Raw genomic sequence first — 14,836 nt, 5'->3', positions numbered from 1 at the left:
CAAGCAGAGGCTTGGCCATGGTAGGGACAGCGCAGGCTCTAGTGTCCTGTGGCCATCTAGCTTTTGGCGAAGATGCTTCTTTCCTCTCCTCACTCTTCGAAGGCCCTCCTGTGTGACATGAGAATGAGCCCTAACTGGTGGGGTTACTTGGGAGAACATGCTTCACACAGTGCCTGCCACAGGGCAACAGAGTTCACTCCCTTTCACCAGAGGGTGAAGACTTGAAGCTGCTATGGAGATGTGCCAACAGAGCCAGTGAAATGGAAGGAACAACTTTGAGGGAGTCACCACACTCCTCCTCCCCTCACTGTCCTCCTAGTGATCCTTCTGCACCCTTTGCCTGCCATCCCACCACCGCTCTGATGAGGAAGGAGCAGTTAATGAAATCCCAGCCCACCTCTTTAACTGATGGTGATACAGTTATTTAAAACAATAATTTTGATGCTTAGCAGCAAGACAGAAAAGTGCTGGGGATAGATTGTTGCTAAGTTGCTTCAGTCGTGTCCGACTCTGCGCGACCCCATAGACAGCTGCCCACCAGGCTCCCCTGTCCCTGGGATTCTCCAGGCAAGAACACTGGAGTGGTTTGCCATTTACTTGAATATAAATGCAATTTATATAAAGTTCCAAATGTGTCATGCAAAAATGTGTACGCTTGAGGAATTACACAAAAGTGAAAATGGATACCACTAGAGGGACAGGATTCCTGCCCCTCCCTGCAAACACTGTCCTGCCCTGCAAACACAACTGTTTTCCAAACTATCTGTAATGATAGTAATGATATATATTGTTTTTATAATTTTAAAAAAAAGAACCTGCCCTTTCTTTCTCACTGAACTCCCGGAAACCAGCCCTCTTTTTCGGAACTTGACATCAGGTAAGTGCATTTCTAAGAGGTGGGAGATGGAAGGCCCAGAAGCTTAGCTGTGCCAGAGCCAGTGACCAATGCAGAAAAACCACAACCCACAAAGACACTAAAGGGGAATGTCAACAGGTGACTCTGATCTGGAAACTGGAGCAATGGTTTAAAAGTCACAAAGGAGAGACCAATAGTGGTCAGTTTCCTAAGGATAAAACCTTCCAGGCAGGGGATGTTTAGTGGATTAACTCCTGGGATGGCAGGGTAGCCCAGAACAGATATAAGCCAAGGCTTTTTCCCAGAACCGAATAGAAGCAAACCATTGCCTCCTCTCTGAAGCAACAAAATAGATGCACAGCTTTTAGTTTCTGGCAAGTCGTGTAGAAAATTCATGGGAAGGCTCTTTTCATAGCCTTTCCTGTGTGTGAGGCCTCTCCAGCAAGCCTAGCCTAGGAGTTGAGCCCAGGCAGGCAGCCTCAGGAGGCAGCAGGAGAGGGCCAGCTTTGACTCAACAACTTTCAAGGGGTAGTTACTGGGAAAACACCAGAAAGGCAGATACTGAAACTTGATGAAATTGGTGGGATTGGCCCTTGTAACAAGGTCCTATTTTCCTTGCTGTTTCTGGAATAAACACTATGGGCCCAGCTCAGAGGACTGCCCAGCTTTTAGGGGGCTGAGAAGGAGAAAGAGAGAACATAGACACCTCTAACTTAGTGTTGGGTTTGAGGGATGTACTAAGTGTCCAGGAGATGGACATAAGGAGATCTAAGTCTGCCCTAAGGAATAGTTTAGGAGGTATAGGAAATCATACGGGAGGGCTTCCTGGAGGAGATGACATTGGTATCGGGTTTAAAGGATGAATAAGTGCTTGATAGGCATACATGGAAAGGAATAGGAAAAGAACTTTCTAAAGCAGAGGCAAGAGCCTACACAAAGGCAGGGACATTTAAAAATACTGTCCATGGGTGGTCTTGGAAGTTCTCTGGTGGCCTAGTGGTTAGGATTCTGGGCTTTCATTGTCGTGGCCCAGATTCAATCCCTGGTTGAAGAACTGACATCTCGCAAGCCATGCAGTGTGGCCAATAAACCACCCCCCGCCCCACTCCCAAACAACTAACCAAAAAACTGTGGTCTATCAGGAGAAAGGCAAGCAGCCATAATGGCCAGAAATAGTTAAGTGTCAAGAGGTGGTATCAGAAAGCAGGGCACAGGCCAGACTGTGGAGGTGTTTAAGGCCGCCAAGGTAGTCAGTGTTTGTCCTGGAATCAACACAAGGGGGCCCTGAAGAGTGTAAAAGAAGAGTGACATGGTCAGATGGGTGCCTGAGAAAGAAAGATGACTCTGGCAGCAGCATGCATTTAAGGCTCTAAGCCCTTTTATTCCTGAGCCATCTGTCAAAACGGCAGCTGGGCTGGCGCTCTGCAGCAGGGACCTTTCATGAGGCTGCAGAGAAGCCGCACTGCCTGCTCCGTGATGCACACCACACACGTAGCCGCAGAGCACGTTACTGCTGCTCCCCGTGTCGTCACGTTCCTCCTGGAGCACGTGCACCAGTTAATGGTGAGTATCTTGGTGAAAACAAATAAACAAAACCGTGTCCCAGTGCAGAAGTCACAGATGAAAAGGCATAGGAAATACGACACAGAGGCAACAATGATGGCCCTTCTGCCAAACTTAGCTTTCATTCAGGAAGATACTGGAAGATTCAGTGAAGGTTGTTGGTTGTGGTGTGCTTTCTACATCCAGGTAGGACATTTTTTTTAAAATTGCAGTTATGAGATGTTTCTAAACAAGTTTTTCCTGCTTGATTAAAAAAAAAAAAATCTGGAAATTCCAAGCATTAATCCTGAATTGGTAGGCCTACTTGAAGCCCAACATGCAAGCAACAAGGAAGCAACAAAGGCAGACATTACCAGGAAGAAAAAATATCTTACTTACCCTATCAACCTTCATGATTTGAAATCTCTGAGAAATATCAGCAGTGTTGGCTGGTAGTCGAGATCTTCCAGACACAAACCTCATGAAAAGCACACGCTCCTCGTTGGAGAACTCCTCCAGTGTGTGCCAGAACCACTGCACCAGCTGATGCTGCTCATCCACCTCCCGGTACCGCACCACTTTCTTCAAGACTTCTACAGAGATCTCGGGCATCCCACACACCATCTGCTCCAGCTGCTTTGCTGTGAGGAGGGACAACAGCGGCACAGGGACGATCCAGGACATTCCTTCTCGGACTGCAGCCACCTGCTCCCAGGAGAGGTTGTTCATTCAACATCTGTGTGCAGACTAGGCACCCATGGTGGACCCATTCGGGTCAGGCACCTCGTGTGTGCTGATCTGCTCCCAGGCCCTCTACTTCTCCCTCAGAACTGGCATGACTGCACACGGTCCAACCTTCTTGCCTCTGACCCTTTGTTAGAGTTTCTCCCTGCTTGTGGGATTCATACATTCCTTCCTGTCCCAGGTCAAATCAATTCAGGAGCACACCTTCCCAGCCCCACAAAACTCTAGCCCACGGGGGCCCTTCTAATGCCAACCCCACTCACTCACACTCCTAACCACACATGGCCATGGGCTGTTAAAACTGCTCTGTGCAATACTTCATCTTCTCACCAGGGTAAGCAGCTTTTGGAGGATGTGTCTAGGGCTTTTACTGTCTTTGTAATTTATATTTTCTTTTGAAAATAGTTATATTCTTTTTGTAAAAATCATTTGTGCTGATAGTAAAAAAAAAAAAAAAGTTAGAAAAGTACAAAGAAGAAAGTAAAACTGAGAAGTCCTTTCATAGGAAGGCAGTAAAAAGGACAGAGAATTTAATCAGGAGATGGGTTCCGAATCCCAGCCCCACCACTTCTTTTAATTTTCTCATCTGAAAAAATAAGGCATGTAAGTGCTGCTCACATGATTATGATAGGTATTTTAAACGAGTCTGTATGATTGGGTAGTTAGCTTTTGTTAGCACAGTGCAGAGAACAGATCAGTTGAGGAGTGTCGAAGGGGTGCGGTCAGAGGCTGTGGTCCGAGGCTGCCTAGAGGCTGCCTACACAGTCTGGCGAAACCACTCCAAGGTTGTACAATAGAGCATACTCTACACACAGACCTACCACTGGTTCAAGGTTTGTTGCATAAATAACTTCTCCACTCTTGGCCAGTTCAGAATCATCTGCCGAATCAAAGAACCTGAAGAGAAGCCACATCTTGGGGAAGGCCGTGGAGTTATGATTGCGTTAAGGCTGTCATGCCCAGGGCTAAGGAATGAACAGGCAATGAAGACAGTCTCTGCTGACGGTAAAGGGAATGCCCCAGCCAAAGTGTGCCAAAAAACAAGCTGAAGTACATGGATGGCTGCTTGAGTGGGGAACAACTGGGACAGCTATAGGAAGAACACAGGGTTCTAAGAGACAAGGAGGAAGTGAAAGAGGAGGAAGGCCTTGTTATCAAGAAAGGAACAAAGCCAGGGCAGAGCAGAGCACAGCTGCTGGAGAACAGGTCAATCTGGCCTTCACAGGAAAGGTCAGCACAAGAGCCTGGATACCACAGTTAAACCTGGTTTGTGATCCTGGCTTTGCCTTGGGCACATTACTTCATTTCTCTGGACTCCATGCATTCATTTCTGAAATGGTGATACTAATTTCCATCTTCCCATCGAGTAACTATGGGGAAAACTGCACATGCTGGGGCCTGCTACCACATCTGGCCTGTTAGAAGTGACCAGGGAATTTTTGGTCAGTTATTCAGTCTGTAAGGAGTAAGCATCTTCAAGCACTAGAGACAAATCCTAAGCCTTGACTGTGTAAACAACATTGCTGACAGGATCCACCCTTACTAAGCTAAGGGGTATAGTTTTCTGACTAGACTTGGCCCAAAGCCAGAGTCGAAGAAGGAACCAGGAGTGAACAGTATAGAATATATATAATTCAAATTACCACACAGCCTCAGAGCCTGCATTCAACTCTTGAGAAAAGCCCAACATCTTCTGCAAATAAGGTATTACTGAATTGGCTATGAAGGACTGTATAACCAAAATCACTGCTTTGGGACACAGTATTCATTTCTAAGGTCACTTATCATACTCCCATCATTTACTAAATGCTTACTACGTATCAGCACAGAACAAGGATATATAAGTTATATATAAAAAATACACTCTTCATTCAATGTCTCACACGCTAATTGAAGAAAGAAGACCCAAACACTGCAGCCTAATTCTTAGTCTACAACACAGAAGTATGTGATAGCTTGAAGAATTTCTAGGTAACAAAAACGATCTGCACGGTTACAGACCTGGAGGAAAAAGGCCCTCACATGGGATTACAAGGCCAGTCTTTAGGGATTCATTCACATAGACCCTGACTGACTGAGTTGGAGCAGGACACTGGGTTGGGGGGCAGTAAGACATGAAGACAAATAAGACTGAGGAAGAGTGAGAGTGAGAAGGCGGGTTTTGAAGGCCTGGCCAAGGGCTTGGCCTCCAAGCGAAACAGTGGCCAATTCAGGGCTCAACTAAGGCTTTGAGTAAAGAGCAGACCCTGAGATATGGCCTGAAAAGTCTCTGAATAAGGACTGAAATATAGATAGAGATTTATCAACACCGTGAACTCATACACCAAAATTCAGTAAAAACCAGACAGCAGGAGTTTGGAGTCAAATGCAAACATTCATGTGAGCCTCTCAAAATGTTTCTTCTCACCTGTCGGTCCATTTCATGAAGTCGATATTCAATGGCTCTCTCCACATATTCTTTCCTGTTAGAAAACGTGAGTGGGATACTATTTCCACCAGGGATTATAGGAACCATTTTGCCATCAGCGCTTTGGCCAACAAAAGAATCAAGAGGAATCATCTATGAATGGAAGAAAAAAGAATTTTTACTTCATGACAGAAATGACCACAAAAAGTATGTTACACACAAATACAGCAAAACATCAACAATATCAGAAATCTTATGGATGAAGAGAAGGCAATTGAGATAGCTGATTAGGTTACTTCAGGGGTTCCCAACTTTCAGGATCTAATGCCTGATGATCTGAGGTAGAGGTGATGTAATAATAATAGAAATAGAGTGCATAATAAATGTGATGTGCTTAAATCATCCCCAAATCACCCCCCGTCTACCCCCATCCATGGAAAAATTGTCTTCTATGAAACCAGTCCCTCAGTTCAGTTTAGTCGCTCAGTGGTGTCTGACTCTTTGCAACCCCATGAACCACAACACGCCAGGCCTCCGTGTCCATCACCAACTCCCGGAGTCCACCCAAACACATGTCCATTGAGTCAACGATGCCATCCAACCATCTCATTCTCTGTCGTCCCCTTCTCCTCCTGCCCTCAATCTTTCCCAACATCAGGGTCTTTTCAAATGAGTCAGCTCGTCGCATCAGGTGGCCAAAGTACTGGAGTTTCAGCTTCAACATCAGTCCTTCCGATGAACACCCAGGACTGATTTCCTTTAGGATGGACTGGTTGGATCTCCTTGCAGTCCAAGGGACTCTCAAGAGTCTTCTCCAACACCACAGTTCAAAAGCATCAATTCTGCGGCGCTCAGCTTTCTTCACCGTCCAACTCTCACATCCATACATGACCACTGGAAAAACCATAGCCTTGACTAGACGGACCTTTGTTGGCAAAGTGATGTCTCTGCTTTTTAATATGCTGTTTAGGTTGGTCATAACTTTTCTTCCAAGAAGTAAGCGTCTTTTAATTTCATGGCTGCAAACACCATCTGCAGTGGTTTTGGAGCCCAGAAAAATAAAGTCAGCCACTGTTTCCACGGTTTCCCCATCTATTTGCCATGAAGTGATGGGACCAGATGCCATGATCTTAGTTTTCTGAATGTTGAGTTTTAAGACAACTTTTTCCCTCTCCTCTTCCACTTTCATCAAGAGGCTTTTTAGTTCTTCTGCACTTTCTGCCATAAGGGTGGTGTCACCTGCATATCTGAGGTTACTGATATTTCTCCCAGCAATCTTGATTCCAGCTTGTGCTTCTTCCAGCCCAGCGTTTCTCATGATGTACTCTGCACATAAGTTAAATAAGCAGGGTGATAATATACAGCCTTGACGTACTCCTTTTCCTATTTGGAACCAGTCTGTTGTTCCATGTCCAGTAACTGTTGCTTCCTGACCTGCAAACAGATTTCTCAAGAGGCAGGTCAGGTGGTCCGGTATTCCCATCTCTTTCAGAATTTTCCAGTTTATTGTGATCCACACAGTCAAAGGCTTTGGCATAGTCAATAAAGCAGAAATAGGTGTTTTTCTGGAACTCTCTTGCTTTTTCGATGATCCAGTGGATGTTGGCAATTTGTTCTCTGGTTCCTCTGCCTTTTCTAAAACCAGCTTGAACATCTGGAAGTTCACAGTTCACGTATTGCTGAAGCCTGGCTTGGAGAATTTTAAGCATTACTTTACTAACGTGTGAGATGAGTGCAACTGTGCGGTAGTTTGAGCATTCTTTGGCATTGCCTTTCTTTGGGACTGGAATGAAAACTGACCTTTTCCAGTCCTGTGGCCACTGCTGAGTTTTCCAAATTTGCTGGCATATTGAGTGCAGCACTTTCACAGCATCATCTTTCAGGATTTGAAATAGCTCCACTGGAATTCCATCACTCCACTAGCTTTGTTCGTAGTGATGCTTCCTAAGGCCCACCTGACTTCACATTCCAGGATGTCTGGCTCTAGGTGAGTGATCACACCATCGTGATTATCCCTGGTAGGTACCAAAAAGGTTGGGGACTGCTGGGCTACTTGATGAGCAGGGAGTACTGACTCATCTGGTTTTCATTAAAAATGCAGTTAAATCTGTCTCCAAACCAGGTTTGATGAACTCTGGTTATCTCAGGCCTCCTGGCTTCTCTCTGTCCTTCACTCTAACAAGCAGATAGAATGGATTAAAGGGGAAGGAGCAGAAGCTGAGTGCTGGAGCTGACTCTGTTAGCAACTATTTAAACTTCTAGGTTGAACTGCTAGGTGTAGCAATGGTATACAGCATGGGTCAGCTGGACAGCAAGCGGAAGGCTGTATCTGAGTTTTACACAGGAAAATTCTCGTCAACACCAGCAGAACCATGGACCAGCCAGGATTTACCTCATGGAAACTCTCCTCAGTAATCCCACTGTCTTCAATGTGAAGAATGCTGTTGAGAGTCTGCACATAGAGCAGATCCACCTCTTCCAGGTCTTCCAGGGTGAGTGGGACGCAGCACAGCTGCTTCCATACCAGAGGGGCCAAGTGGAGGTCCAGAGGCTTCTTTGTGCGAATGGCAACCCCCATTAAGATTCCCAAGAACTTAAACTGCATGAGGTGTTCATCGAGGCAGGCAGAAGGATTAAAAAGGAACCTGCAGAATTAAAGGACATATTTCAAACAAAGTTGTCCTCATTTCTATTAGAAACAAGTTATCAAACAGCTAAAGCATTAGTCTAGACCTGTACTGTCCAATATGGCAGTCATTAGCCACATGCAGCTATTTAAGTTAATTAAATAAAATTTAAAATTCAGTTCTTCAGCTCCTGTAACCATATTTCAGATGTTCAATAGTGACATATGGCCTACTGCTATTGTTCTAGATGGCACAGGGACTGTATTTTGAATTACTCTGAAGAACCATAAAAAGGGTGAGTGAATGCTCTTAAGCTACCTGCTCAAAGATGCGCTATTTCCTAAAATCATTTATCATTTACAAGTCCATGAAGCAGGATCCAAAATTCAAAATTTGACAAACACAGGAACAATACATGATTGCAAATACTAACTGCTGTGACTGGATAGCATTTCAAAGGTTTTTTAATGAATTTTAATTCATTGAGAGAAGGCCATGTGGGCCTTCAGAAACACAAAAGAGGTCTGGTTTCATTTTCAAGTCTGCACTTCCTCTATTCCTCTATATTATAATTCAGTTGGTCTCATAAAAAATAACAAGTCATGATATAAGTGCCTCAGTTTCCTATCTGTGAAAGGAGAACAGTAACAGTTCCTACTCCTTAGAGCTATAATGAAGATTCAATGGGATAATCCGTGTAAAACACTTAGAACAGTACCTAGCATATAGTAAGCTCTTAGTAAATGTACACTATTATCATAGACATTCAATAACACTTGCTGACTGCCCTTACCTGTCCCTATTATAACCCACTTCTGCGGTAGCATTGGGAGAGGGTATAAGAAGGTCCACAATACCAGTTTCAAGTTCCTGTAGAAGAAAGAAGAACAATTTTTTTAGAAAGGCAGTTAAATGTATCAAGAAAATGAACCAATTAACATTAAAGATCAAGTTGAAAAGAAAATGCTGAGGAATTTACAATACTATATGACAAATAGCAGTCTCTGTAATTATTTTCGTGGCTGTAACTTAAAATGAATTTAGGAACTCCCCCATGGAGAAAATGTCACAGTATACAGAATGAAGATGAAAAAGCCAATCCAGGGCCCGAGCTGGGGTATCTCTAAGCAGGGCATAGTGACATTCAAATAAACTTAATAAATGATAGCCAAGTATTATTTTAGATACAGATTTATCAGAAAAACTCTGATATGAGGCAAAGCTGGAAGGATTAGAGCTGATTTGCAAGCAAAACTGTGACTGTAGATCTTAAAATACAGACTTGTTCAAACTTTTGAGATTTGTTTTTCTAATTTCCTTGGAGCCTGGCAATTCTTTGTTCTAAAAGCACCAAAATAAATGGGAGCACATGAGTGGTCCTGGATTTGTCTGTTACAGAAGTGTACATATGTGTCATTGCTGTTTCCTCGGTCTGTTATACAGCACAACAGATGGTGAGTCATTGGTAGATGGCCAAGCACTGGCACTAACTCAGAAAGGTATCTTCATGAAGCATATCACAAACCCTTGCAATAATTCACATCTACATTACTAATAGCATGGCTTTATGTAAGTATCACAAATGAATTCTGGCTTAGATTTATAAAAACATACCACAGTCATCACTGGAAATAATAAAACATCCACCATCTGAGTGGACAACTCAGCAGGGGATGCTGCATGAATATACCTGGCACATCTCTGTGATAGTGTCATCAAACACTCCTCCGGCATCATCAGCACCTTCTCCAACTAGCTTAACCTTCCAGGCTCGGGAGGGCAGACGGAGGTCTGAGGCATTCAGTTTAACTACTTGTCTCGCTATTTGAACAAAGATAGGCTTACACTTCCGTCCTCTGTAAAAGAGAAAACAGAATAAAATATAATGCTCCCAAATCACCACAAATGTCACTTGAGGATATTTTCCCATCAGTGAAGGAACAGGCCAGCTTAACAACAGCCAAACACTGTACTAGGCTCACTATAATTACACTGGGTACTGACGTAAAATACTACTACTATTCTCCTTTACAAATGAGGAAGCTAAGGTTCACAGAGATTAGTTAGTAATAAGTCCATCTCAAAAAATGCCAGTTAATGAAACATATACACATAATGTGCTAACCTGGTTGATATCCTCTTTACAGTAATTTGAGGTCCATAGTTTTTGCCTTGAACCATGGTTTTTCCTATAGAGCGCACCATTGGAAGGGTGTAGACTCTTGGGGCTAACAAAGGCCGAAGCTGTCCCTGCACAATGCCCCAGGTTCCAGCATTATAATGAGACGTACTATTCTGTAACAGAAAGTAAGCTTAGCAGAAATGGTACAATCCAAGGCTTAAAAGAAGTAACATGTCACTTTTAGAAATTCACTTTAAAAGCATAAATCTGGGTATTAGCCCTTATTAGCAACTTTTTCAAAATATTTTTCCGATGAAGTATGATTATGATTTTTAAAATACAGAAAAGGACATACAAATAAAATCATCCCTAATAGTACCATATGGAGATGGCCCCATTAACACTTTCATCCACTTCCTTCCAGTTGCCTTCCTTTCCACATTTTCAAGATTTTACTATTTTTACAAATTTTCTGTTTTTCTCACTTCAATTTATACCATAAACATTTTTCTCATTAACTGTAAACAGGATGCTAAAATTCTGTTAGTGCTGCACAATATTCTGTTGCCAGGTTGATTATCTATTTCTAACAATGATTCCTCAAATCTCTCAAACACCCATGACTGGTTACCCAAAGGATTTTTGACTAATAGTTTTACATACTAATATACATTTTGGCACACATGCCTACACATTAAACAAACAAACATAACCAGCTTGCTTTCTTTCTGAATTACTAGACTGTTCTATAAAGATAATCAAACCAGCCAAATTTACTTTATCTCCCCACTACCCCTCCACAGGGTATGTTCATTTTTAAGGACAGCAAGAAGTCTCCAAAATTTCTCACACTCACTTATTTAACCCCTTTGACTGAGGTATTAACACTTTGGTGTGCTTAAGTTTTAAAATCATATACTACAGTTTATAGAAAATACATGCTTAGCCATTCATATTCCCTGAACTTTCAACAAACCAAAACACAGAAGGAAGACAGACCATTTTGTGTCCAACCGCACGATAACCTGTATCTGGATCATCCTTAATCCAGCAATAAAATGAGAACAGAATTGTTGCCTTTTCTAGATCTCCTGGGTGCTAAGAGTAAAAGCATCAGCCATGGAGGAAGTATCTGAAGGCTGAAAAAAAGGCCCAGGGACCTGGTGAGCACAGCATGGGCACCGCTTCCTAAGCCAGCGCGTTACCTGGTTGTTGGGGCTGAGGTTCAGCAGCCTCCAGGACGAATACATGAGGTCAGAGAAATGGTAAAGCAGCCGGAGCCTGGCCCTCGCAGTGTGAATGCTCACCTCCCTCAGAGCCCCGTACTGGGGGGGCACTGTGTCGGGCAGGCCCAGCTGCAGAGGCACTGACACACCTGCCCACAACACAAATGCACACTTGTAAAGGAAAATGCATTGTTTTCATTTTTAGCGTTTTGAAAATTTTCAAACACATACAGAAGTTGTAAGTGTATAATGAACACCCATTCCCACCACTTATAATTAATATTTTGCAATATACACTTTATCACTTATTTATCAATTCCTCTATCCATCAATTCATCTTAAATTCTTGATGTACTAGTGTTGGTTTATAAAACATCTTTTTTTATTTATCATATGGAAACTTACTTTTTTCTCCTTTAATTTACTTTCTCACTTAACTATGGACTTAGTTTCTTTACATACACACACACACAAACCCAAAACAAAACAAAAAACCCAAATTCATTATTTTATATTCAATAATATTTCATTCTTGCCATCTTCATAATAACACAAGATATGGACCAGGACCAGAAAGGAAGTTCTGCAAAATGGAAATGGGCAACTCAGCAGAACCCCCTCCCACATTTACTAGGGCTCTGACAGAAAGTTAACATGCCAGAATGAAAGATATGAATACATGATTCATGGAGGTTTTATACTAAAGAATAAGAGCTCTGTAGAAGCAAAGACTACAAGGACTGTATCCATGGGTATCCTCCTATAGAAATGCACAAAACTCTAAGAATGAGATACTCAATTTATCTGAGTTTCCTGCAAATAAACATCTGTATAGCTCAGTTCTCAGAGGTACTTTCCTATTAGTTAAAGCTAACATGGACCCCCTCTATCCATGGGGTCGCAGAGTCACATGACTTAGTGACTAAACAAACATTTACTGACTACTTCTATGTGCCTGACACTGTTCTAAGAGCTTCATTAGAATTGATTCATTTACTCCTGCAGTTCTTTACAATAGGTGCTATTATTATCCTCGTTTTATAGACAAGGAAACAGAATCTCAGGGTCACTCAGCTCCTAAGTGGAGGATTCAACTTGGGCAATGTGGTTTCTGAGTCTGAACCTTCAGCCACCATGCTGTCTAGTCTCTGTCCTGAAGTGGAAGGGAAACCCTGCTGAAAGCTGAAGAAGCCCCTGAAAACCTGAAATTGTCAGTGGCCTGGCAGCACTGCTCATTCTGTTAGAACATTCTTGTTTGGAATCTGCTTGGCAGGCCTACCTTGCTCTCTCAGGGTATCTAAGAGAAAACAATCTCTATGGAGAGTTCTCCCCAAGGACTTGTGGCTAAGAAATAGGGGGCCCCAAAAAGGGATGAGAAAACAGAGCTCTCAAGCACAAGATCACTTCAGGGACATTCTAGTACCAGAAAGGACTTGATGGTCTATGAAAGAGGTAGCCCAAATATGAAAAAATGCATAGGATGATAAATATCATACTTAACGCAATGGTTACACTTGTGGGGAATGATATGCATTTAATTTTCTTTATATCTTTTGTAGATCTGTAAGGTTTCATAATAAATTAAAAGCCAAAACACACAAAAGATAGAAATATCCCATCACTGGAGCAAAATGTTAACAAATTTTTTTTTTTTCTGTTGTGCCAGTGTATAGACAACATCATGATTCAAACCACTGACTAGGGTGGAGAATTTGACAAGTGGTCTCGGGGCTTTTCATCTTTACTAACAACATGCCTTGGAAAGCTATAATTCATCACTTTTATATTTAAAAAATACTTCATTGCTGTTCTAAAATTATAAATTTGCTTGCCGAAGTAATATGTTTTCTTCTTTTGGGGAGTAGAGAGGGACTGTTATGTAATGAAGTCTGTAGGAGAACTGCCTGCTTTGAAAGTATCTGCAGTGCTATAGCACCAAGAGTGCTTTGGTTGTGTGGGGGAAGGTCTGATGGCTTCAGAACGGTGCCTGGATGCAGTGTGAAGCTGGCAAGCAGACAGTGCAGCTGGGGTGAAAGAGGTTGCCGGAGCACAGCTATTTCCTCCCTCACCTGGTGCTCTCGGCGGGACAGGCGGCGCTGTCCATGCAGCACTGTGGCAGCGGCCAGCTGAGATCTGCCGAACATTTTTCCCTTGTAGAACTGTTACCAGGGTTGGTTCTCGAACGTGGTTGGTATGACCTAAGCCAAGCTGGGAATAAATTACAAATACTCAGATATTCAATTAAAAGAGGAAGACAGGAAGCCAAGATGATAAAATTTTGTCTTGGATGGCAGCAGACATAAATTACTATCTGTATCAAGCAACAATATCAAAATAATGAAGTTAATTTTGATTTTCTCTATCAGAATGATCCTCATAGCTCATACTGTCTCCTAAAAATTAAGCTGCAACAAGGCCATTCCAAATCTAGCAGAGGAGTCTCAATGACTGAAAACATCTCCACCTCTAGAGAGGAAATAAATTCTTGAAAGTTAAAAAAAATATATAATAACACAATGATCCCTAGAGTTTTTACTTAAAACACACTGATTTCTTGATTTTTAACACAGATTGCCTGTGTAACAGTAAATAAACAATTATAAAAATACACACAGAATAAAATTCTCATCTCCAGATCTCTGTTCTTAGGGCCTGACTAGGACACCCAGTGTTTTGGTGGCTGAGCACCTCAACATCATCAGGGAGGATAATGTCAAGGTCCACCAGGGACCTTCCAAAGGTGTCCCCACATCAACTCTCTTCTCATTAAGACAATGTGCAACCACAGTGATGACCAGCTTCCCCACCTGTTAATATAATGATGAGGAGACGACAGAGCCAAAATGAGGCTACTATGAATAATACTGGACCCTGAACTTGAGGGCTGCTGGCTCCAGAGGCAGCTATAAGTAAAGCAGATTTACAGAGGAAGGGGGTGTGGTTCTGCACGTGGAGCTGAAAGCCACTGTAGTAACAGGCATCTCAGACCTCCTCCACCAAAGTATGTCCCTCCTCCACATACAGAACAGGCTGAACACATCAACCTCTTGAGTCTTTTGTCAATCTCTTACAGGCTCGGTTCATTGCTCTGAATAATGGGAGTGACAAGATCTCCTGAACAAACACAAATATACTTTGTACACTGTCATATCATAAAATATAAAAGTATAGTTGTTTTTTTCTTTCCATTTTTCAGATCAACTGATTCTTCTAGTACATAATCTCTCTTATTACTGTAGTTAAAATGATGATGATTAATGATGATAGTAGCAAGTACTTATAAAATGCCTTTTACTATGTGCCAGGTACTTC

At 42.5% G+C, this 14,836-nt stretch overlaps 1 protein-coding gene across 20 annotated transcripts in view; it reads right to left on the bottom strand.

The window, feature by feature from the left end:
• Positions 1–14,836, bottom strand: part of HERC1 (HECT and RLD domain containing E3 ubiquitin protein ligase family member 1) — a 208,431-nt gene that overhangs the window by 811 nt on the left and 192,784 nt on the right. For all 20 annotated transcript variants that reach the window (XM_081507446.1, XM_081507454.1, XM_081507461.1 and 17 more), the window contains 8 exons: positions 13,594–13,732; positions 11,504–11,673; positions 10,302–10,471; positions 9,867–10,032; positions 8,970–9,046; positions 7,942–8,194; positions 5,550–5,702; positions 2,798–3,103 (listed from right to left, as the gene is read on the bottom strand). In XM_081507446.1, the coding sequence (XP_081363572.1) occupies positions 2,798–3,103; positions 5,550–5,702; positions 7,942–8,194; positions 8,970–9,046; positions 9,867–10,032; positions 10,302–10,471; positions 11,504–11,673; positions 13,594–13,732 (1,434 nt within the window). The remainder of the gene's footprint in view (positions 1–2,797; positions 3,104–5,549; positions 5,703–7,941; positions 8,195–8,969; positions 9,047–9,866; positions 10,033–10,301; positions 10,472–11,503; positions 11,674–13,593; positions 13,733–14,836) is intronic.

This window comes from Giraffa tippelskirchi, chromosome 7, assembly GCF_054371585.1.
Source record: "Giraffa tippelskirchi isolate mGirTip1 chromosome 7, T2T-mGirTip1v1.2.pri, whole genome shotgun sequence".
NCBI lineage: Eukaryota > Metazoa > Chordata > Mammalia > Artiodactyla > Giraffidae > Giraffa > Giraffa tippelskirchi.
This window is presented reverse-complemented; position numbering and strand designations above follow the sequence as displayed.